A 25,724-nucleotide genomic window follows, 5' to 3' on the forward strand; every position below is an offset into this window, starting at 1 on the left:
AAGCCTTGGAATTTAGCATCAGGTGTGAGACTCTGAGGTGGGGCATCAAACGTAGATGACATATGCCCTTAGCATTCATGCTTTGTATAAATGTTTTCCTCCTTCTATGATGTCTATGATGTGAGAGTGAAATACCATCTACATAACTGTAAGTCACTAGATCCTAACTAAAATGACTGTGAGATGAATGACGAAGACAAGGGTTTGTGCAGTTTGCTATAACGGGGGAAAACCATCAGTGCAATTTAAGAAAACATTAGTGCAGCAAAGGAACTTAACATCTTCAACAAGAAAAATTAACCCAACTTGTTTTTAATGCCCAAAATGATTCTGTATGCCACAGGTATTCTATGCATCTGAACATGAACTACTTAATGCCATCTTAAAACAATCTCAAACTTGGACTGCAACTTCCTCAGTTGTAAACACTTGGAAAATTTTCAGGCAATACCTAATTAACACAGGTAGTAAAGTCTACTAACAGAGACATGTGAGAAATAGTAACATGAAGAGGGCTCCAAATTCCAGGTGTCGAAATCACTGACTAGGAACGAAAAGATCACTGACTCACTTATCTTTAGTGTCTCAATGGGATTTTCTCTTTGGAGAATTTCAGGAGGAATCATCTGTCCTTCCCCCCTCCCTGTTATAAGGAAGAAAACAATTTCCAGCACGAGCGACATTCTGACAATCTTGTCATTTTTAGTTTGCCAACTCAAAAGGATGAATCAATCTCAGTTTGAGTTTTCTCTTTCAGATGACAGTATATGCGTAAACAACACTTATAATCACGTGGTTGCTTAGAAAACCCGAATTACAGCCATGACACACAATCTTCACTGTCATCTCTCATACTGCTTTCATGTATTTATTAGGAGCCCACGAAAATTCTCTCAAAAGCATTTTTAAAGGCTTGTAATTCTCAACCTTATTCGTAAGTTTTCAGGTTCTTGGTTTAGTATCTGTCAAGAGTAGTGGATTTTATCTTAGGAAAGATGCCCCTACAAACCATTTCACAAATATATTAATATTTATGCTAATTTCACATTTTATTCACTACCATTAAGAAAAGTACACTGGAAAGCAACAGCAACGTAGGAGGAAATAAATGGCACAGAACCTCAACGAGACCTGACATCAAAATACAATCTGCTTAGTTTCTAAGACTACAACAGTCTTCTCAAAACAATTTAGTGATATATCTAATGAATAATTATGATTATGCACTGGGGAAAATCAACTAAATTTTTCCAATTCCTATTTCTTGACCACATTTCAAGTAAGTATTAGTCTTAACACACTTTTAAAAAACAATGAAGTCAAAATAATTATTCCGAACTTTAAATGTCAAAATGTAAAACAATGTCAATAAATTCTATTCAAAGAATGGGTGACAACATTCACCTTCCTTATTTAAGGTTTCCTGTCAGTCTGCTCGACACAGTGACTTTGTCAAGTATTTACTGAACATCAATTATGCGCATTTTTACTTAGCCTGCACTCAACTTCTTATTAAATAAGAACACACATGTACCAAATGCAAACTACAATGAGATTATAGGGAAATAACTGAATACTTAATAAATATGAATATGCATAATAATGATTTAAAATTGTTCATATGTTTATTTGTCCTTTTCAAGATATGAAAAAATCTTTCCTGATATAAATTACTTTATATAATGTAAAAAGTAAACATTTCTGCATGATACTGCATAGTACTTAGAGAAAGTGATTGCCATGGCCCATGTTAAGGCTGACTCTAACGGTAGTTATGGAAAGCTCCAGAGTATCCTGGTTCCCCAGTCCTCTTAAGGGGAGTGATGCCCAAAGCAGAGTAGAAGGTTGACACAATTATCTGATTAATTCAGGCACATGTGGGCTTGGGTCAACCTTCTATCTCAGTTGTAGAGGGGAGACCTTTTTTAATCAGAAAGACTGTATTTATTAGCAACACTGCATGAAGAAAGGTTTTGCCAAAATTTGGGTGTGATAATGTAAAACAAAACACTTTTTGAAATCCATCAAATAATGTAAATTCCAAATTTCATTTCATCTTGCATTTACATTCTATGGAGCAGAATAATCTAAATTTTCTTTATTATGCTTATGTAGCTGGAGTCACAAAGTTCATTTACAACAGTCTCCCCCCAAAGAGATAATTTGCTTCTCCATAATAATGCTCTGTCAAAATTCTCTTGCACAAAATATTTCTTCCAATTCTTCCATACTTGAAGTACCAAATAACAGAACCAGGACAATTTTAACCCTAATCTTTAACAATTTAGTTTTCCACACAGAACTACACATGGCATGGACATAAACAATGTCCAGCAGATAGACATCTTATGAGGCAAAACATTTGTTAAGTCTGTGTACCTCTAGTGTTCATTCTCCTCAAATTTTCAAACTTTGTAATTCTACAGCAACCAAAAGTACAAAACAGATACATTCTCTCCTGCCTTCCCTGAAACATGGAGAAGATGAAAATATATAAATAATTTTCATATAAGATAAATAGTAAAGTATGCTCACAATATGTACTATGGGGGTGGGAGCAGCATAGATGCACAAGGCAGTCTCAAAGCAGGTTACCAGCTCCTATATTAGCTAGTGATTTGTATAAAATACTATCTAGTCTAAAAATGTTGAGAGCTAGTAATATATTAGGCAATTATGCCTCTATTTTTTTGCCACTGACTATAAAAAGTTTATCCTAAATTTGTTAAGTATCCTATACCCTGAGAGGTAATTACACACTAATAAAGAAGACGTCAGGGCTAGCATCACTGACTATACTACTATTTGGAAAGCATAAACTGTCTATAGTTAAAGTTCTTGGAAGCACAGGATTTCTTGAGCAGACTATGCTATCTCATGTTTCTGAGTAAAGAGTTTGGTTTCTGAGAGTGCTGAGAAGGAAGCGAGCCTGAGCCTGCCTCATTAAGAGCACCCAAGGGTGCTACGTGAGGCAGGCTCCAGGGAGCAGTCTCCCAGAATCACAACTTGTCCGCTGTTTGCCTAGCCTGCAAAACATACTGCATGGGGGCACCTCTAACATTTCTCTGTAAAGCACTTTGGGATCTTAGGTAAGAAAAGTGTTAGGAAGCCATAAAGTATTACTTAAAATTACTTTTTCTTCTACTGTTTGCACCTCCTTACACATTCACATTTTAGATTTTCATTTCTGTATAATTTTGTCATATTTTTCAGTTGTTTTGCGTCAAGCCTGAAATTCTGAATGAACTCAGGCTTTGAATACACCAAGACAAAGGATTCACCTAAAATAATGTCAGTTCTTTCTTTTAGGAGGCCATACCAGTTCCTTTATAAAAAGGTTTCATGGTAACCCTTAAAAATAAATAGCCTTTTAAATGGGATACCTCAAACGGGAAAAAAAATTGGTTGTAAGGAAATAATAACCAATTCCTGGTAAAGTGCTTGGAAACCCTAATAACTAAATAAAAATATAAACCAAAACATCCCATCTGTCCGTGTCAACAACCTATAACACAAGAAATGACATCCCCTTCACTGAGAAGTCTACTGAGGTCAAGAGTTACTACTACCTAGCAGTTACCATCTGAAGGACTTCTTGGGCACCTGACGTACCTGTCAGTATTCCTCAAATGGTTTTTGGTTTCTGCCTCCAAAATTAGATTTAGATAATTACAATCCTGCTTCAAAGAATACAGGCACTCTAATAAACAAAATCATGTTTTATGTAAAAAGTTGTATGCTTTAAATCCAAAAAAGCAAAACAATCAATAGGCTGTGGAGAGAAAGAAACAACTTCAGAGTCGATTAGTGAGTCTAAGCCCCTTATCTAACAAATAAGGGAAGGGACTTGCCCAAGGTCACGCTAGGAGAACAAACGTGAGGCTTGCCCTCTAGGGCTCTGTTCACTACACCTGTCCATGGATCTGATCGTGGCTTTCTTCTTTGTACCTTACATGGATGTTAATATTCTTCCAGTGATTCCTATGTCCCAACTCTAGGGCACACTGTCCTTTGGGGATGGGGCACTTTAAGGTGCTAATGAACGTAGCGTATATTCATCTGAGAACCTCATATGAAAAATAAAATGTGCAACTATTAAAAATTATTCAAATTCTCTCACAACGTTTGCTTTTGGGGAATTTTTCTTTTAAATTTAAGGTCAACATGATAACCCACCAAGTTTGAAACATCTTTTGGGAAAAAGGATTATATAAAAGATTATGTAATACTTCTATAACAGAGTGGACAATAACTGTCACCCAACAAGTTCAGAATTGGATTATAGCCATTACTTGGCCTCCTGGATCACACTCTTAGATCAAGTAGAGGAAGAAAGGGAATATGAAGAGGCCTTTCTCAAGTCACAATGCATTTTTAAAATAACCACTCAAAAGCACATATTTATGTGTATACATATGTAAATACATACATATTCACATATATGGAAAGGAGGGGGGGGGGGGGGGTCTGGTCAGTTGGAAGTAAGCCAAGTGTCACACACACGACCTGAGCTTGAGGAACACCCAACCATGTGACCTGGGCACTTCTTTGAGGAGCACATACTAAAAGTCACTGTAGAAAAGCTGCTGTTTCTTATATGTTAAAGAATTTTAGAATGAACAAAAATCCTTATTTTAACACTAAGGTAGTAATCCATATCAGTTCTTTTATTCTCTGATTATAACCTCATGGGACCTTAAATTAAATTTGCAAAGCAGGAATGAGAAAAGAATTTCAAAGTCTAGGTTAGCTTCCCTAATGACTCAGTAGTGAGTTTAAAAAGGTGGATTTCATTATTCAGAAGTTGGACAAAAAAGCAGACACACATATCCAACATATATCTCAACAAACGTAAATCCCACAGGTACAAAAATATTGCCCTCTTAATATCTGATTCTGACACCTTAAAATGGTCAAAGGAATGATCTTAATGTGGAACTGGCTTTAGAATTCTCAGCCAATGTTCGTATCACCTTTCTCAAATGGAACCATTTAATTAATTAATTAAATTAAACCAGCACCTAAAAGAACACTTCCAGTTATAAAAGATACTTTTAAATATGTAGCTATATGTACATATATACACACATACACACATATTGCTGGAATTAATCATTTCATTATCATCTTTGAGAGTCAAAATAGTAGTGGATGGAGAGTTGACCTCAAAACCAGTCAGATCTGGATTTATGTCCTACCTGGGTCACATACTGGCCTTGTGATCCCTGGCAAACCACCTAAATTCTCAGTGCTCCAGGCAACTAAGGTTCTAATTTGAAAAAAAGGTGCCTACCTGACTTGATAAAGGGTGTTTCCTCAATTTGCTGGGTAGTTCCCTAGATCAATGAAATCACAAGTCCAGTCATTATCCCTTATACTCTTTGAGTATTTTATGAGCAAGGCACACAGTATAGTTTACAAATACTGCATTTGAAAAGTAGGAAACCTTGAGGGGGAGAAGAAGTTAAAATTTACAAGGACAGTTTGTTTTCATTTATCATAGGATCACTCTGAATTCTTGACTGTGGGTGCTACGTGGCTGCATTTTTTGCCATGAGGATGGGGCAGTCTTTCAACATGGAGAATAGCCAATTTGCTTAAGAGACCTTTTCCTCCTTGACTTTTCCAGGAAAAAAAAATGACCTTCTACTCCAAAGGACCATATTTTCCTACTTCTCTAACACTGCCTCCTATTAGAGTTATTTGTACCACACTCTTAAGAGTGTTGATAAGAATTAACGCCATTATACAATTAACATTTATTTTTGCAGGGGAACCCTTCAGATTCATACATATCCTATTTTTTTTTTTGTCAAATGAACACAACACATGCTGATTTTAGAAGAAAATTAGCCCAGAAATTTCTGTTGTCCAGCACTTCCCTCCTCTCCAACCGTTGATGATCACTGATTGCCCCAACCTTGATAAGACAAGAGACCAATGGAGATTTAACAGCTGAATTACTTCAATTAGGGGCATAACACAGCCTTGAAAAACTTAAAGGCTGTCCACACTAAAATGGAAGTTTTTCTAGGGAAGGTATAAGAAGGTCCTGAATTCATAAGAACATTGTTAAGAGTGGAAAAACTGGACCAAAAAGTTTCAATTTACTACTGAAAATATTCTAACAGTTTTTCTCAAATAGAAAAATCATGAAAATGTGAGAAGTCTAGCACTGAGGAGATTTAAAACTAAACTTAGAAAAGAAACCGAAGTTAATACTGTATGGAAGCAATGGCTGGCTATGTACACTGGCAGGATGGACTGGACCTGCTATATCTTCTCCACTTCTATGTAACCACTAAGAAAGAATCCCAAGCTAATGACTAATCACAGAGGTTCCAGACCCTGAGGTATTAGATTCAGAAACTTCTGCTAAAAAGGGCTCTATACATCAGGGCATTGGACTATATTCACAAGGATAAGGATATAGATTGAAAGGTTTGCAAAACAGTTACTTTTTGCCCCAAAGAAGAAGCCCAGTAGCAGCTGGTCATACATTTAAGGTCTCTAGGTCCACTAGGGCCAGGCTGGCCAATTTTTCCTGGGATCCTGTTAAGGCTCACTGTCTGATTGTCACTGAACAGAGCTATGATGCCAAAATAAAGGATAAATCTTGTATCCCCTTGAAAGAAACCCATTTCAATTATAGGATCATAGGTTTTACAGCTGGAAAAGACCAAATATCTCATTTCACAGATGAAAAAAAAAAACCCAGTGAGGTCCAAGAGGCAAAGTGACTTGCCAGGTAACAAGGAGCAGAGATGAGGTTTGAACTCATGCCCTTTAAATTCAAAATCGAGGACTTTTCCCACTCTTCTCTACTGCCTTAAAAGTTCAAGTCAATCTGGTGTTTTCATAAGAGTGAAATAGCAGAAATCTCTTTCTCCTGGTCCCCCCTCCCCAACAACTAGGAAGTGAAGCTTGGAAGCACAGGAGGTAGGGTGAGGTTGCATCTCTACTTCTACTGCTCACATCCCCCTCCCCAAGAACCAGGGACTGGAAAGTATTCTCATTTTGGTCGGCAACTTCTGCCAGTATTAATAGGACTGGTTATACATCTTCCCTGGCCCTTTGTTTGTGGGACAAGAAATAAAGGTGGGGTACTTTTTGCTGAAGGAATACAGAAAGAAAAACTATACAAACAACAAAGGGATGTGGCAAAAAAGGCCTGATGGTGAGGAGGGAGGAAAAATTAACTACAGGTGGACACAACCAGCTACAGAAAACACAGGGAGAGCAGTACCTCTCTCTACTATTTTCAACCCCTGGGGTTCAAGGAAAGCAGAAGCAAAACCCTGGGACTGAACCCCTGGTTTCAAAATATCTATAAAGAGTCTCTGACAATGGGTATGACAGAAATAAAGTAGATTGTTGAGTCTTCAGTCTGAACAACTTCAGTACTAAAATGTAAAGGTTTTAACCTATTTCTGAAGATGCCCCCACATTTATTTTTCCCAAAAATATTTAATATTCATCTCTTTAGAATTCTGTAGTGTACGTACCTCATAAATTTTCAGAAATGCAAGTGAGATAATGGTTTGTTGATCTGGTAAATTGATAAAATAAACTATAGGTGAACTTTTGACAAATTTCAATGTTCAATAATCTGATTCCCCAATCCAACAAAATCTGGGAAGGAAAATAGTAAGAATTAAAAAAAAAAAACTGGTACAAAAGACCTAATTACATAGGGTTTAAGTTGGGTGTTTGCAGCCTATGCCAATTTAAAGGAAAAATAATCAGAATGTGTGATTAAAATAATTTTCCAGTGCTGCAGTAACATAACCATTTAAAGTTAGGGTTTAAAATTAATAATCCTTTGATAAACTGGTAATATCTGAAGGGAGTTTTAGGCTTAAAACCCAACTCTACTGACTGTGGTTAGGTTAGTCTACAACTAGAGCACATTAGGGTCAGTATTTGTTTTATTTTCCTATATCCATATTTGTTTCCCAAACCAAAAACTGGATCAAGTTATTTAAAGTTAGTCATTAGAAACTATATTATATGTTTTAAAGCTTTTTTTTTAATAATAGCAAATTAACAAATAAACTTCCCAACAAAAAAAGGAAAAAAAAGTCATGAGAACAGAACATGAAGCTGCCCAAAGTGGAAATGCAAAGAATACAAATTTTTTCCCTCAAAGTTCAAGACTCATTATATACTAGGAAATGAATTTTGTTTTTGTTTTCCTACAAAAAAACTGCCTGTTCCTAATGAAATAAATGACACAAAAGTCTTCCTACAAACCTTAAAATTGATCATAAAGGGTGAGAAGCCGTTACTAGAACCAGTACATGCAGCTGTGTGAGTAAGAAAGGAAAAGAAAGCAAAGTAATATTGCACTAAACGTAAAACGCTGCAGGAACTCTCCATCTCGTTCACTGACTCAGAGTAACCAGCCATTTCCTGTAAGCATTAGCAAACCTGGCTTGCTCCACGTTTCGGCAGGTGGACAGAATCTGTTCAATGAACCTGTGTTCCATTTCCATGCCAAGGGAGTCCTGAGCTGGTGTCCGTTTTAGCCGCTTAGTTTCTTGGGAATAGCCGTGCTTGTTAGAGTCATTTAAGCCATCCACATCCATGGCTTGAGTCATGCGAGTGGCTGCTGGGCTGAGATTTAAGTCATTTAAAGTCCCACCACTGCTGTCCACGGGTGACAGTCGCATCAGGCTGTGAGCAAGTTTACTGTTTAAGTGGTGCTGAAGGTAGAACACATGCCGCCTTTGCAAAAGAAGAGGCCCGGAATTGAAAAGAAAAAATAAATATCATATAATAAAAGTTAGGTCAGAGAACACTGAAAAAAGCATCAAGGTGGTGCTTTCAAACGCAGGGCCCAAGTTCAAATCAATATGCTTATTCCTTTAAAATGGATGCTTATTTGTGAGGAAGAATTGTGCCACACTGCACAGTCTTGTAGCCCCTACTTTACTTGTTAGACTGTTAAAATATTTTATACTCGGGGGTGGGGTGGGGTTTAAAAGACTAGGAAACTGATGATGACCCTTTAGGTCTGTTACCAAAAGAAAGTCAGAATATCACATTTAAACAAAGGAGAATGATGCCAACTAAACTGTTACTCCAGACAGTATTTAAAAAAAATCAATCTAACCGGCCTGACCAAAAATCAAGAATTCAGGAATCAGAACTAAAAGGTCTTCCTTTACAAGGACAACTTTAATAATACAATTATTGTAGTTTGCCTTAGAGTCCTCAATCACTAATTCAGGAGTGGCTGTCACAGAAATAATCCATCACTTGGAGGGCTCTCTACCCTTCAGGGGGCTGGCACTCACAACTTGTCATGACAGACCTGTATTCAAACCTTTCTTTAAACCGTGCATTTCTCCGGCATTGCAGACAAGACGCTAGGGTTGCCTCCATGTCACGACACCTGACAGGAGCACATCATTCACATGCACAAAGTGCAAGCTAAATGAATGTGGCCCCTTCCCCAACCCTTCAAGTTTATACTACGAATCACTGATGGTCACCTCTCCCCATGTGGTAACATTCAGTAGGAAACACACATACTACATACATACATATATATGTATATATACATACATACATACATTATATATATGTATGTATATTTTTAAAAATCTCCCGTGTCCTCCAACCCTCCAAAACAAAACCCAAAGCTTTTTAGTTTGATGGTTCATTAGAACACTATCTGCTTCAGAAAAGATGCACTGGAGCACTCTTTCAAACAACAAAATATTCCAAGGGCATTTCAAATTTAATTGAACTTTGAAAAACTACAAAAACACAACTTCTTAGGAACACAGCTCTGGTAGGAGATCATGTGCTCTTTGAGAACCATCCGTTTCTGCTGCAGTAACTCTGAGCCTTTACCGTTTATTTCATTTATCTTTCTAACATACCTCAAAAGTCTTAGTTTAAGAAGAATGTGCCACAGCACGAACTTTGCTGGTACAACCCGAAAGAACTCATAGATATCTCTACGCCAAGATAGAGCACTGGAAGAGGATTTTCTTGGAAGTGTAACGCGTGATCTAATCTGTTTTCTAGCATCTCTTCATATTCTATCTACATTTTAAAGGAAAGGGGGTTTAAAGGACAAATCACCTGATCACCATCTGTGGTTTGGAAGGTTTCTTTTTGCTATTATTTAAACTATAATTTATTTTCTTCAATAGTAACAATTTTCCCAACCACTCAAAGGCTTAATTTTGTTTTCTGCATTGATGTGGCCTTAGTTACAAAAATATTAATACTGTGTAAATAGTCCCAAGGAGAGAAAAATCTCCTATTAATCCTCTAACTTCACCTAGTAATAGGCAGCAGCAGAGGAAATGTTCCAATAGTATAAAAACTTGAGCAGGATGGGAAAGGGAACACCTTCAATAATTACAAAAAAAACCACAAATAAAAACCAAACCTTTAATTTATCTTACTAAATTATTCACACAGAGTCGGCTTTTCTGATTACAAACGGAACTCATTCATCTATCTAAAATATATTTATTAAATATTTCTTTAAGTGCCAGGTGCTAGAGATGTAAAAACAAAAACAGAGCAGTCTGGCCATAGAAGAGCTTATATTCTAGTGAGAGGAAATTAACATGAAGACAAAGTTAAATATAAAACGTACACAAAACAATTATGAAAGCTAATTTACCACTGATCTTTATAGTGATAAGATATCGTCCCAATTGAAAGACTGACATAAACTATGTGAGATGTAGAATTTTTGGTTATGTAGTTCAGATACAGTACGTAACATATTTCAGAAGGAAATGTCCTCTCATATCAAGCTTACGTTAATTCAGATTTGATAAATATGAGGACTAATAAGGTAGCATACATAAAAACGTTTTGCAAACCTTAGAATGTTATGTAAATATTAGGTATTATTTTCTGGGACTGTAAGCAAGTTACTTCCTCTTCTAAAAATTCATTAATTCAACAAACATTGACGAAGTGCATATTCTGTGCAGGCACTATGTTAAGTGCTGTGAATACAAAAAGCAAACAAACTTTCAAGAGAAGTACTGGGAAAATCAGAAAAGATAACTTAGTTTATGGACATGGAAAAGCTTGAGGAGTCACATAAAATATGAGCTTCTTGATGGCAGGGACTCTATATTTTTGTCTTGTATCTCCAGTGCATGGCATGCAGCAGGTCCTTACTAAATGCTTGGTGAACTGAACTGATACAACAAACTAACCATGGATTCTCTTTGGAAAAATCATTCTGGGGCAAAATTACTAATATGGCAACGTTTTACATGACTGCATACATACAACCTATATCAGACTTCTCACCATTTCAGGGAGTAGGGAGGGGAGGACAGGAGGGACAGAATTTAGAACTCAAAACTGAAAAACAATGAATGTTAACAATTGTTTTTGCTCGTAATTGGGGAAAAAATACTTTTAAAATGAAATCAAATGATACTAAATATTACAGAAACCTTTAAAAAAATCATTGTTGGGAACGGCTTAAGATAATAGCAAAGAACCTTGTAAACACTAACAAAAGTATGGACAATAACCAGGCTACCCCTGGGAATTTTAAATTCTCTATAGGAGTATGTCTGGCAGTTCTCAGTGACAACACCTACCCCAGATGCAGAAGAGCTTTGTGTCTATACAAGACTGCTACCGGATGCAGATTTCTCCCCTCTGTGAACCCCTCTGCTCCAGAGGAGCAGCCATGAAGTTTCAGGCTTCTCTTACCTATGACACCAGAGTGTTTCATGTCCTGGGTAGTTATCAATGAGATCTGTGCTAAGTTCAACTTCTTCCTCTAGAAGACGGGAAAGATCCACCACCCTGTGGCGCTCTGCTGTCGCGTCTTCTTCATCATCATCTTTTGGAAGGTCTGGGATTTGCTCACTTACCAAAGGGCTCTGTTCCAATATAGCACTGTCTGTCACAGTTTGGCTGATCAAGGACTTTAATAAGAACTGGCGGTAGTGAAATCCACTGTGATCTGAAACATGCATGGATGCCCAATGTTTGGTGGAAGACAGTTCATCAAGAAGAATCTTGAATGGTGAAAGGTGGAAGGGATAAAGAGGAAAGAAAAATGGATAAGAATGAGTTTCCACACATTTTCCTCTTCTTCACTAGGCCGGCCTCAGATTTATCTGTGACCAACCCTATCATTCAGACTGATTTCCACTCTAAAAAGAAAGTGCATTAAAAACAACAGAACAACACAATTCAGAGGTTCCACTTAATTAATAACCTTTCCCAGGATCTTCATTAATTCTATTTAGAACAGCACTCCCAAAGAAAAGACAAATTTAAAGTACCCAAGACTTAGTAAAATGCATAAATAAAAATACTGAGTTTTCCTAGGCAGTCAGATATAAGTTTAACAAGTCTTCAAAATAAAGACCTTAAAAACTTAACCAATAATTAAGCATTTTTCTTCAATTTTTCTCAATGCACAAAACGAAAAACGATCATGTTCAAAAAAAGAAAGTACCTTCCATAGGTGTGTGTTGGAGGTGGATGACATAAGCTGCAGTACAAATAATAATGAGACCTATGACTCCCAATTGCACTAAAGATGGGAGAAAATGTTCATGGGACAAAATAAAAGTCTCCTTAGGTTTCCTTAGCAATTTCTCAGGTACCTGTCTATATATGGGTATAAGGACCTATACTATGAATAGGGCATATAGTTAAGAGCTGGGGGTTACGCACAGTGTGTATGTATAGGACATAGATCCTACCCTCAGAGACAAGACATACACAAATGACACCAAGGCAGGAGAAATGGCAACAAATGACTACTACAGAGAATAAAAAAACACAGGAACTCAGAACATAGTTTTAGCTAGAGGAAACATGATATAGGTTAAAAAAATGCTTCATTTCAGAAGAATTATTATCTGCATGAGCTTGTTTCAGACATCATAGATAGACATTCTCTTTGGAAAATAAGACCATTCCTGCAATCAATCAACCTGATGAAAGCAGGTAAGCTCCTAAAGGAAGCCAATTTTAAAATCAGTACTCTTGTGGAAAAACTAATTCAAAGGATAGGTTAGCTGCAACCTAACAGTTTTTTCTGGTTTTGTCTTGTTATGCAGGTTGAATACTCCTACGTGAAAGGTATTTTAACTCAACAAGAAAAACCCTTAGATAATTAACTCCCTTCCTGGAACGTGACTAAATGAAGTAGAAAAAAAAAAAGGAATTTTTATTAGTATTTCTCTTCCAAAACAATTAGTAAATGAATGAAAAGCTTTATGATAATCTCAATTTAACTGACTTAAAAAACAGGATTTCTCAGATTGAAATCAGAAACACCTATCACAATATTCTTCCATGAACACATGAGTATCTGCTACAGAAGAATCTTTAATCATTTAAGGGTATAGACCTTTATAAAAATAGAAAAGCTTCTAAAAAGTTAAACAATTATTTTCTTTTATAAAGGAAGAAACTGAAGAAAGGTAGAGATTAAATGTAAAGCAGGAGTTTAAGGAATAATCTGGACACAGTTTCTCTTTAAGAAAGGGGGGGAGGTGTTAAGAATTAAAAAAAACACTAAGCCGCCCCAAAAATTAATAAGAGAAAAAATTGACACTGTTCTCAGTAATATCAGATGATGAAAAAAACAGATAGAAGCTGTATTTGAAAGAGAAACCCACTAAATTTCTACAGAGCTCTCATATATCTGAAAATAAGCATTCGTATGGACATTTTAACATAATCTCCAGAGCTACAGAACCTCTACTGCAGGACCACAATATTTTTGCCAGATATTTCATAGAGCTTTTAAAATTGGTAGCCTTAAAGAACAGGTACTGATGTTATGTTTTCATTTACTGACATGATTTACTTTAAGGTCTAGCCTAATTCCTTTTTGTCTCCAGACTGAGAGAAGAAAGCACTACTGAAGTAAAAATGTGCTTTGAATTGTTTTTTCCTACCAGTACGAAGGAAGGTGGTGGTGAGTCATTTGCCACACAGAGGCTCAGTCTAATCATCTGCCTTATACAGTGACTGAATCTCATGATTTTGGTCTCAATAATACCATCTATAAAGCTATGTACTTCATTATTTCAGCCATCTGCACTTTCATGAGAGTAAATACAGCTTCCAACACAGATGGCAACCCAACCATAACAACGAGTTGTCATGGTCAAAGAGATTCAGCCATGAGTCTCTCTGACCTTGAAGGCCAGCCCTCAAACAAAAGACAGAAGGTAACAAACACAGGAAAGCACATCACTAGGGCCCTATCACGCTGTAACGGCATGCCTACAAGAACTAAGGGTCGCTTCTACACCATAGCGAGAAGCTGGAAGAGGGCAAGAGTATATACTGAGAGTTTTACTTCAGCATGGAAGTATATTTTACTTCAACGTGTTCACCTATAAGTAGCTCAAAAAAGTGTTTTACTGGTGATCGGCTATATATAAATATTTTTCTCCCAGAATTTTTGTTTTCTAGTTTTGGTTTTAGAAGACATATAAAAGTACAGATGATACAGTATGCTATTAGTATCCCCATAAAGGTTTTAGTTCCTGTTTTTTAAATAAAGTCAGCCATTCTAGTAGCAGGTCAAGAATATAGGGAACTATTCTTGCTTTCCGGAATATATTCATACAAGGTCTGCTCACTGTCCTGGTCCAAACTGCAAATTCTCAAGGCAGGTTTGGGTCTGTTGGCATGTCCTTGCTTGGGAGTTTCAGGAGACTGCTGTTGGCCTCAGTCACTAATAGCTTCAGAGTGAATGAACTGCTGGCTCCTCTTTGGTTGTTACTGAACTACAGTCTTACACTCTGGGGTAAAGGCTTACACCGAGTTTTTGCTCTGCCCTCAGGATTAGAGCCACACAGCTATTTTCTGGACCCTGTTCCTTCCCTAGTATAGAGCAGGGGTCCATGCTCATGACCGCTCCTCTCCTGTGACCCAAAACTGGGCTGCACAGAACAGAGCTGCCAGATGGCACCTGTTGCTGCACACAACTGAGGGATCCCTTGAGATTTCTCTCTGTCCTGGTGCTCTGGGAGCTAGAAGGCTTCATGCTGTGTATACTTCTGGCCAAGCCCCATACCCAATGTCTGCAGACTTCTCTGTCTCCCTTAGCAGTCTTGGGCTGAAAAAATGACTCAGGATGACTTTTTCTTCGCCTTCCCAATCGGAATTCAGTCTGATGCAATTTCTACACAGTTACAGAGAAGAGACTGTTGGGAACTAAACCGTACTGCTTCCTCTCCTTCTGCCATTTTGACTTCACCTACCCTAGGTTAGTCATTTAATCTCTCTGTGCCTCAGTTTTCTTATCTGTCAAAGGAGAGCCTTTGTCCTTTACAGTTCTAAATCTATCACCCAATGAATGTTGAATAATAGTTTATCACCTATGCTGTCATATGAAATTAGGCAAGCCAAAACAATCCCCTTCTCATACAACTTAAATAGCTGTAGTGATGTTTTTGGAAAAAGCATTGTGAAAGGGCTCAAATGCCTGCTCTGCTATTTTCTACTTGCAGGACTTTGGACAAGTCACTCCACATCAAAGCTTGCTGAGGCTGATTCATACAGCTGAAAGGACCAGATCAGTTTATCTCCTGAGGTCCCTTCTGGTCTTAAATCTGTGATCCTTAACCTGTAGGCCTTCATGAATATGGGAGTATGACTGCTACTATACCTTAGAGTTGTGATTGGTGCAGGTAACCTAACACAGAGACCTCAAATTCATTCACTTAACTGTGTATGCTTACCGAAATAGTGCTTTGTTGGAATTACAACAAGGTAGGGAAGATTAAAATGGAGCTATGTCTTGATTTGGCAAGAGTTTAGATTAATGTGAGAGAAAAAACTAACAGCTGAATTCTTGGTCTACAAAGTCTGAAAAGAAGAAATTCTAAGACAGGCCTAAACTAGCATTTATTTTTTATCTTTACGTTATGTGGTTAAAAAAGATTTTGTTATATTTGCTACCGTGAATTGTTATTATCCGCATACAGCATACAATATTCAAAATGATAACCTATAATGTCCTCTGAATGTCACAAAAAACTATGCTTAATACAGTTTTAACGTTGAGTGTAGACCTTATTTTCTAATCCTACGAAATCTGATAATCCACTTACAGCATATATAACAATTATCTAATGATCATTACGTTTCATTAGCCAGAAAGTGCCATTTCTCAAACACATAAGGTAAGAGGGAACACACTGTATATTATGTCAGTTTTATGTTATCAAAATATAATGATTACAAAAGCTTCTGCACTCCCTGATTCAGTTCTCATTCTTTGTATCTGCTCGGAGCTCTATTGAGATGAGGATGGACCAAAGAGCCAGTGTGGAACAGTGGAAAGAGTACTGGACTCTAGACAGATCTGCACTGAAATTCAGGCTCAGATACTGACCTTAGCCAAGTCTCTTAGCCTCTCTAACCTTCTCTTTCTCTACTTGTAAGATGCTTTCTCCACCTCTTCTAAGAAGTCTGTTGTGAGCAAAGGACTTTCTGTAACTCAAAAGATACTGTGAAAATGTGAGTCATTATCATTAGGTAGTGTGTGCACAGACACCAGTGCCTGGTACACAGGTTTGCTGCTTTGACTTCACTCCCTGTCCTCAGACAAGCAAAGACCTGAGTCCTTAAAGAAGCCTAATTATGAATTACTGATCTGCATGGTTCACACAAAAGTATTGGAGAGATTTGCTTTATGTCAATAAATTGCCTCTACGCTTCACTCTGCATGGGTATAGGTTTGGCACTAACTCACCTTCATCATCTTACAAAGTATTTCTTCTTGGTGGGTGAACTCTGTGTGTGCAGTACTCAGTGCTCTGCTAAACATGGTCACTACCTGGGCCTGTTTAGTTTTTAACTGTTTTTCTTCGTCATGAGCAAGAGTTCTGGACTGTGGGTCATTAGTACGTGACTTTGGTGTTAAAAAACAACACATCACACCACTAAAATACTAGAAATAAGTAAATAAATAGCAAAATAATGACACTATCTTTTTAAGGTTAAAATTAATTAAAATTGAGGCTAAAATATTCAACCTTAATGTTTTATTGAGAGAAACAGTATTTTTGAAGAACACAACAGCAGAGAGAATGCGAATAGACCTCAAATGGTACTTTAAAAAAAACCAAAACATACAAACCAAGGTTTAGGTGACAAAACTAAATCTGAATGGGCACAGCATTGGTTTAAGTCTAAGTCAGTCAATATCGATTAAGTACTTACTATGTGCCAAGCACTGTGTCAAGTGTTGGGGATACAAAGAAAGGTCAAATCAAGGTCTCTACCCTCAAGGAGCTCCCATTCTAACGCATGCAATGACATGAAAATAAACAACTGTACATGAAAGATCCACATAGTGCAGATGGAAATTAATCTCAAAGAGAAGATATCTCCATGGAGGTGAAGGGAGAGCCCTCCTGGAAAAGCAGGATATGAACAGAGACTTCAGAGAAGCCAGGAAAGCCAGAAGGTGGAGGCCGAGGAGGGGAAACGGTGCTTCCTTCACCTTTCTCTCCAAAATAAGAGAAGGTAGAGGCCTTTCTTGATAAGAATGCCCATGAGCCACACATTTCTTTCTCCCCTATGTCCCCAAGCACTCGACTGCACTCTTCTCCCATGCCCTTGCACTTCCCTCAATCTTCTGAAGGCCACTGAGGCTGCTTGCCAGCTATCATCTCATACTCACTTTACTAGGAATTTTTGCTTCTGCCACTGTGAAGTCTGGAGCAGTCCTCCATAGTCATGCAGAATGTCTTTAGGTGCATTTAAATCAGCAAATTTAAATACCAATATACTCGGTCACTTTACATGTCTTAAACAAAAGCAATGTCAGAAATCACAAGAGCGTGTCCCTGACAATGAAAGGCAGATGCGCATTCTTATTCATTACTTTTAAGACACAAATACACCCCCCCCCCCACCTTACGTGAAAAAGGCAAGGGGGTTTGATCCATGGTTTTCCCAAGCGAAAACAAGCAGGGCAAGCCTCATTAGGACAGCAGGTAGACTGCAAATTAAACTTTTCTCCTTTCTCATATCATTTTTATCTGAGTTTGGTGATGATATGTATTTTTGAAATATGTACACGTTTTCTTTTGCAACATGGCTCATATGGAAATGAGTTTTGCCTAACTTCACATGTATAAGCAATATCATACTGTTTGCCTTCTCCAGGACAGGGAGGGAAGGAGAGAATTTGGAACTCAAAATGTTTTAAAATGAATGTTAAAAATACCTTTACATGTAAAGGAGAAATATTTAATGAAAAAATAAAAATCTATTAAAAATAAAATAGACAGCAGCAACCTTTGACTGTGGAATACTGGTGGAAAGAGACTGCTTGATGTCAGTGATATTCTTCTTCAGTTTTATTTTTAAATTGCCGTAGTTTTTGCTGCGCTCAGGGTGGCATCCTAAAATGGATAAAATGATAAAAACTACTGTATAGACTTCTTAGCTGGCAATAACAGTTCTCTTTGTTGAAAAAGGTGAAAAAAAATGAAAGGACAGCTAGGGCAGCCATGATAAGAGGAATGATGAAATAATGAAAAATCAGGAGTAGCACCTGGGAAAAGTCCTAATGACAGCACAACGAAGATGTTGACACTACTTGGCAGTGCTCACATCCAACATATATGCCCTGTATTCCCTTCCACATTCTGCCCCATGAGAAGGATTTCCCTAAGATTCAGAAGGGCTAACGGTACAAACTGATCATCTCAGTTTATCCCCACTTTCTGTCTCACATCTGATGCTTACTGCTGCAGGTCACTGGACCTCCTCAGGTTCCCATCTCTTCCCTGTAAAGTGACCGAGTTGGCCTAGGTGGCCTCTTAAGTTCTCTCCAGCTCATATCTCCCAGGAGCTTCCCTCCAGACCTTTATCTCCCCTTGGTCTATTCACTTTATTCTTTCTGTGGGAAATATTGCCAATTCTCTTTCTTTACAGAAGTGGGCAAAGTGTATTCCCAAATCAGTTCCCAAATTTATCCATCACCTGGATAAATGGTATATATCCAGGTACGCAATCTTATATAAAGCAGGATGAATCCTTTCAATACAACATACACTACATTCATGCCCATCACATAACGTTAGGGAGAGGCTTAAAAGAAAGAAGACAACCGCACTGTACCGCCTTTCCACCCTGCTCCCCTCCCTTCTGCCCCATTCCTGAGAATAAAGAAGTCAATACATTTACTCTGATATCTGCCTTGGTGGCCCTCATTTCCATGGACAGAGCCCCATCTATACCTCCAATCCCATGTCCAATTATGGGAAACTCCTCAAAAAAGGCACATACCCACCCACTTTAATTTTACCACACAAAGTATTTTTATCTGAAGCTGTCATAATGTACAGGGAATGCTTTACTACAGAACTGGAGGAGTTAAACATTTAAGATGGGTTGGCCAATAGGCTCTGCACATACGGAAAACATCAAGGCATCAGAATGCTAGATTCTATGGTGGTACACAACCCAAGATTATTCATGGCCAAAGTGAGCACACACAGATTTTCACCTCCCACCAAAAGATCAATTAAACCTGCCTTTTCTTTATCAATACATTAGTCTAATGGGACCAAAGAATGCAAAGCCTTATAATAAAGATCACTGCTTTCCCGATCCTTGGAAGGCAGCAGCTGCACCAGCTCTCAGGGCTGCTGGGTCATTAGTTCTTCTGAGTACTAGCTGACATGACAAGGCTTAAAGCCAAAGGACTGATATACCTTTACGTCCAGCTTGGCCAAGTGCTGCAAGACCCAGATCCGATGAGACCAGGCGTTGTAGTTGCTTGGGTATCTCCCAGCAGCTTCACCACACACCTCAATCTCCTCTTGCACTATTTGCTCTACTCCTTCTGTGGGAAACGTTGCCAAGTTCTCTTTCTTCACAAAAGTAGGTAAGGAGTTTTCCTGAATTAGTTGTTGTAGCACCCATCGCCTGGATAAATGACAGAAAGGAAAGTTTGGAAGAAATTAAGCCAGGGGATTGGGGGTGGGGGAAAGCAGAAAAAAAATCACATATATATATGTATATGTGATATGATATGATATATGATACGTCCACATATATATGTGGACACTCATTTATCAAGATAGCAGGAAAAGAAATAAAACCATTTATACTTCAATACTTAAAGAACCTATGATTTTGTCAGCATTGTTGCTTTCCCTCTGAGTCTTTAATGTCTTTATGAGTTGGTATCGCTGGAAAAAAAAAAATCACCCCGCATGGCCAGCCTTCTGGTGATGAGCCTATCTACACTTACCTAGGCTTGGACAACAAACATACAAATGGCTGAATTGTATGCTGAGAGCAGAGGTACTGGGAAGGGGCTTCTATCTGCCTACATGCCACACACCATCCACTCCCTTTGTTCCTACTTATTCTGCTAGATAGTTTTAAAACAAGAGAAAGTTAAGTCTATAACTGCCAACATTAAACAAAATTTCTAACCTGTCCTATTTTATTACATATATATAAGCAGGAAAATGAATATTAATTAAATCACCCAGAAGATTTACAATGTTTTCCTTTGATTTTGCTTAAAATCTGTATCAACAAACTCTCTTCCCAAAAGAAAGTTAATGAAAAAGTGTATCTAATTAGTTGATATTTTCAACATTTTCTGAAATGAACTGTTCTTTCAGGCTAAAATTTCGTATCCTTAGAAACACAAATGGATAGAGAATTTAGTAAGGAATTACATTTTGCTATGTTTAAACCAAGAAACTCATCAGCATTTGTCCAACATTAAAAATTTGGCCTTTTTAAAGAAGTTCAGCAAAACTAATAAATGGATATAACCTTAGTTGTAGCGGCAGGACTGTTAATTATATGGTGGACAAGCGCGAAGCAAGGACAAGGGCCTGGGAGGCACTGCCATGCCCAAGGCTTTTGGGCTCGGAGTTGTCTCCATAGGAGTTTGAGGGGAGATGGTGGTTGAGATGGCTGAGATGGTTTGGCTTGTCTGGCACATGCTGCCTCCCACCTTCTTCAGGGGCACTGCTGTTTCCTTATCTATGCAGATAACTTCCAAATGTGTATCTTTTATGTCCTTTTTGTATTTGTTTGTTGTTTCTCCTGGCAATTACTATTATTGGTAAGTTAGAAATTTTAAGTTAGTTATTTTCTAGACAAGGAAATGTATAATAATTAAGCAAAGTGGAAGAAGAGTGTACACGTGAATATGAAGCCTGAAGACATTTCTTTTGTGTAAACAGGAATTCAAAAATGAAAGAATAAAGTGCATAGAAATCAGCTGTCAAGGAGAAGGATGGCTGTGTTTTGTGGAATATGGGAAAGGTTTAAAAAGCCAAGTAGCAAAAAACATTTATTTTGAGGCATGTTGCTTTCTTTTTTAAAATATCTGTACAATTATACACACCCCACCCCCCCGAAATTTAAGCATGTTTTTCTTCTGACTTCACTTCTGATTGATCTCCTAGGGGTTCACATTTTTTTGCATGTGAAAATTACAGACTATATATCAGAACATGAATATAAACTCTCACCGTAAAATCTGCTTTCACATCAGTCCCTTACAGAAATTCTAAACATTAGATTGTCAGGGAAAATGTAATTTAGCACGCCTGAACATTATACCGCCCACCATTTCAGCTGATTTTACTTTACTTCTCCAGTAACAAGAACTGAAAACACAATTAGCAATGAAGCCATTCAATCTAAGGAAAGCCAGCTGATCTGGCTATTTCCTAAAAGCTTTGTTTTACCTCACTTTACTCCTGTGTTTCTTTAGAGTACTATACAGGAATCCAGACCAAGCTATATTCATAAGAGAACAAGATTACTTGCCTGATGAAAAAAAATATTAATCTGATAGTTATTTCCTGGGTCTGAATAAGGCCTCATATAATCTCCCACTGTGGAAAGCTGCATTTCTTTCAGTGTCCATATACTGGTTATATAAACCCACTTTATTTGTAATGCATTTCAGCCAGATGCATTTAATAGCCCAAGCTGCTAAGCCTAATAGCCGGGTTTCTGCTATTTCCCTTTCCATCCACCCCTTACGTTGCAAGAATACAAGTACTTGGATCTTAACTTAGTCAGACCTGTGAATCCATGTTTCTGGACTCTTTGGAAACTTAGTTAAGGCCAGTTTTCCCAGATGCAAGTCCTTAATTGGATTTAAAGTGCCAGACAGGATTAGCTCTTTCCTACAAAAAAAACCAAAACAACAAAACCATTATTGTAATCCTCCAGTTGAAAAACTGCATTGGCCATAAAGCAAACTCAGAATGAAATGAACTACTCCATTAAAAACAAATGAACAACAGTAGCACTCTCTCAGTATCACAAGGATAAAAAGCACATTCCTATGCCTTTAAAAAATAGCTCACATTTATCACAGTTTGCAAAGTCCTTTCTTCTTGTCATATTTTGCTCTTTTCTTTCTACCTTTACCTCTCTCAAATTCTTTTTCCCTTCATAAAAGCCCTGTTCCAATGACATGGTGTAGTGAAAAGGTAACCTAGGGTTTTCAAAGTTTATGCCAATAAGTACTGGTAGGTCTTACTAAGTTGGAAAGACTTCAAGTTACTGGCCTGGTGATGGATCCAAGAAACAGCCTTAGCTTAGAGGCACATTAACAGAAGGTGAATGGCCAGCTATAATCAGTTTTTTTGGGGGGGGATGACATAAAACTCATGAAGCTAAATCCTAAAGTGGGGAGGGACTGTAAAGTGTGCCAGTGAAGAAGGTGTCCACATTAACAAAATAATGGAGCTCAGAAGGTACTGAAGTTACTTTCTAGATGTAGAAGAACCTTAGTTAACAGTAACAGAAAAGTAATGCAAGTACCACTCCCAGATTACAGATGAGGAAACAGAACGATATGCCCAGTCCACAGTTTCTTTGTGAAGGAGCTAAGACAAAGTCCAATGCTCTCCCTACCATACCACACTGCCTCTCAACAGGCAAATGCTTCGAAGTGGAATGCTTCACCACTATATATCTACTGTAAAACCTCAGTTAACTGGAATACACTGTCTAATGTGTGCATCTGCCCATGGTCGGAGATACCAATGACAAGTGATGGCTATGGGGGATCTCAAACTGAAGAGATTCTAGAAGACTTCTGATGGAGCTGACTACATATAAGATACACACGCCCACAGAGCTACGGTGAGCTGTTTAACCAGAACCCTATCACTGGCCAGGGGCCACACCACTGCTGTCTGGGTTCCAGGGCCTGTTTCTCATTGGTTCCTCTTATACTCATTATGATTCCTGGTTTTGACCCTGCAGACATTCAGAGTCCTCTTCCCACTTTAGGCTCTTCTGGTTCCTTCTGACTTGTACACAATGAAGGTGTGACTCCTATCTATATTGAAGCTTCTCTACTACAACTTACTGTTCCATTCCGAAACTAAGGAGGATTTATTCCAGAATCACAGTACACTAAGAATACTTTGATGGTGAGAGACAGTACACAACTAGGGGTCACTGGGTATTCTGGTCAGTGATCCACTCCAACCTTCACTATATGACCCAAGCACTGCTCAGGCCCTGCACAGAACTGTGTTATTCTCTGATGAGCGCCTACGAATGATGGAAATAAGGTCTTAGTAACAAAGGAAAATTTTAAACTCATATAGCAAACAAGATCAATAAAATAAAAATTCTAAGTCATTCTGATGTTTCTTTAGAGAATAAAATCCAGTGCTACTAAATAGCTCTCCCAATTAGTTTTGTATTTAAACAACTTTTTTTCTTTATTGAGGCTAAGTGATCTGTCATGTAATTTTTATGATACCCCCTTGAGGAAAAGATTAAGAATATCTTTTAATAAGGAAAATTCTAAAATAGATTCCATGTCAGTGTAACACTTTTAGCTTGCAACCTGATTCATTTCTCCATAATGCAGACAGACACAAAACTAGACTCTCTAAATACTATAAGCATTTTCCCCTCTAAAATCTATGAGCATTTCTAAAATTCCACTGACAAGTGGAGAAAAATAATTTTCTTTTTTAGAGAAAAACATGAATGATCAATTCTACTTTTTAGAATCAGTAACTGCCTGCATAAAACTTTTTTTAAAACTGCAGCACTAATGAACAGGATTCACTATTTTCCTTTCAAGAGCATTTTGTTTTTACAGACTATCCAAAGAAAACAGAGTGACAGCTAATCCTTGCTGTCTTTTCTTCTTAGAGCAATAAACTGCAAAGTAGGGAAAAAAAAAAAAACTTGCTTTACATGGACCTCACAACTTTTCAGCACAGAAATTATTTCATTAAGGTATTATTCTAGCTATCTCAAGATCTTGACATCTTCCTTTAGATAAGCATTTAAATTGTTGATTACTGCAACAGTTAAAAGAGAATCATAGAATTGTAAAGGTAAAAAGATCCTTGGGGATCACCTTGTTCAACTCCCTTCTTTACAGATGAGAAAACTGAGCCTGAGAGGTACAGTGACTGGTTGCAGGTCATAAGATGCCTGAAGACTCAGGTCTCCCGACAGTCCAGTGCGCCTTCCACTATGCCATATTAACTAAGGTACTCTCTAATACATCATGATCAAATTCAGTGAGTTACATCATACTACAAGGAAAGGGAAAAATAGGGCAATAAGGATTTAAAACTGCAAGAGATTTCAAAAAACCATCCAGCCCAATTTCCTGATTTTGCAGGTGAGAAAACTGAGGTCCAAAACGATCAAGTGACCTGCCTAAGACTATAAATAGCACAAACACACACATAAAACACATCTGAATATAGACTGGCAATTCTAGCTCAAGAACAGTGTTGTGAAATAAGATAAAGGTACGATACCGTAAACAAATTCTGCATGCCAATACTCTAGTGCTTGGTAACCACTAAGGAAAGTGGGTCAGAAAGGGAAATTGATGAAAAACGCTATGGCTGACTTAGCTTGAATTTAAGAAAAAAAAATCCTGGGGCTCACGTGACTTCGGAAATCTGGTCAAACTCTTGATGCGGGTGCCATACCTCACGTTCCATGCAGTGGTAAAGTCTGGGTTTAGAAGCAGCAGGGTACATGTGACATCTATCAATTCTAAAAGGAAGAAGAATGCCATTAAAAAAGAACAGTGCTACTACTTGACTTCTTTCTTTTAATGCTTCATAGCATGATGTCTACACATTTACACTGGTAATCTAGCTACTCGAAGTATATAAAGCAAGATGCCAGGTTTTAAGCTGCTGGGGGCATGATAGTTTTAATTTTCCTCTTAATCTAGTGAACAAATTTAAAAGGAGAAAAATCAATGCCTTTGTTTGATAATATTCCATTTATCTCACTAAGACTTAAACACTCAGTAAATAACAGGGTGCCAATCTGTGGCACAGGATGAAATTAGAGCAATTTCTTTTGTATTTGATAACACAAAATTTGGTAATAAAACTTCATACAAAATTTGATAAAACAAATCTCAACTTTTTGGGGGGGGAAATAAAAAGTTAGAATAGATATTAGGAAAACTGTGTTTTATATATTCTAAAAGCAATGAAGGGTGAATGTTTTTTAAACAATTATTTGTTCCATCTGTCTTCATTCTTTTAACCTTTAAATATAAAGTTTCTGCCGAGAAAGAGAGGGAGAGAGGGAGAGAGGGAGAGACGGACAGACAGACAAGACCATGTAATTCAATCCCCTCACTTTGCCAATGAGGACCTGAGTTCCAGGAAGATGAAGTAACCTGCCAAAGTCCCAGGTGAAATATATATATAGTTCAATGGCTCCAGCTA

At 37.7% G+C, this 25,724-nt stretch overlaps 1 protein-coding gene across 6 annotated transcripts in view; it reads right to left on the reverse strand.

The window, feature by feature from the left end:
- Positions 1-8,009: 8,009 nt before the first annotated feature.
- Positions 8,010-25,724, reverse strand: part of PTAR1 (protein prenyltransferase alpha subunit repeat containing 1) — a 41,802-nt gene continuing 24,087 nt past the window's right edge. For 2 of the 6 annotated variants that reach the window (XM_072611274.1, XM_072611289.1), the window contains 5 exons: positions 24,922-25,032; positions 22,062-22,166; positions 19,713-19,926; positions 11,710-12,020; positions 8,010-8,727 (listed from right to left, as the gene is read on the reverse strand). In XM_072611274.1, coding sequence (XP_072467375.1) covers positions 8,385-8,727; positions 11,710-12,020; positions 19,713-19,926; positions 22,062-22,166; positions 24,922-25,032 — 1,084 coding nt within the window. In that variant the 3' untranslated portion in view covers positions 8,010-8,384. Of the gene's footprint in view, positions 8,728-11,709; positions 12,021-18,288; positions 18,396-19,712; positions 19,927-22,061; positions 22,167-24,921; positions 25,033-25,724 lie in introns of those variants that run through there. The other 4 variants (XM_072611283.1, XR_011967478.1, XM_072611265.1 and 1 more) reach the window with 4 other exon arrangements.

Source organism: Notamacropus eugenii, chromosome 1 (assembly GCF_028372415.1).
Source record: "Notamacropus eugenii isolate mMacEug1 chromosome 1, mMacEug1.pri_v2, whole genome shotgun sequence".
In the NCBI taxonomy this organism is placed as follows: Eukaryota; Metazoa; Chordata; class Mammalia; order Diprotodontia; family Macropodidae; genus Notamacropus; species Notamacropus eugenii.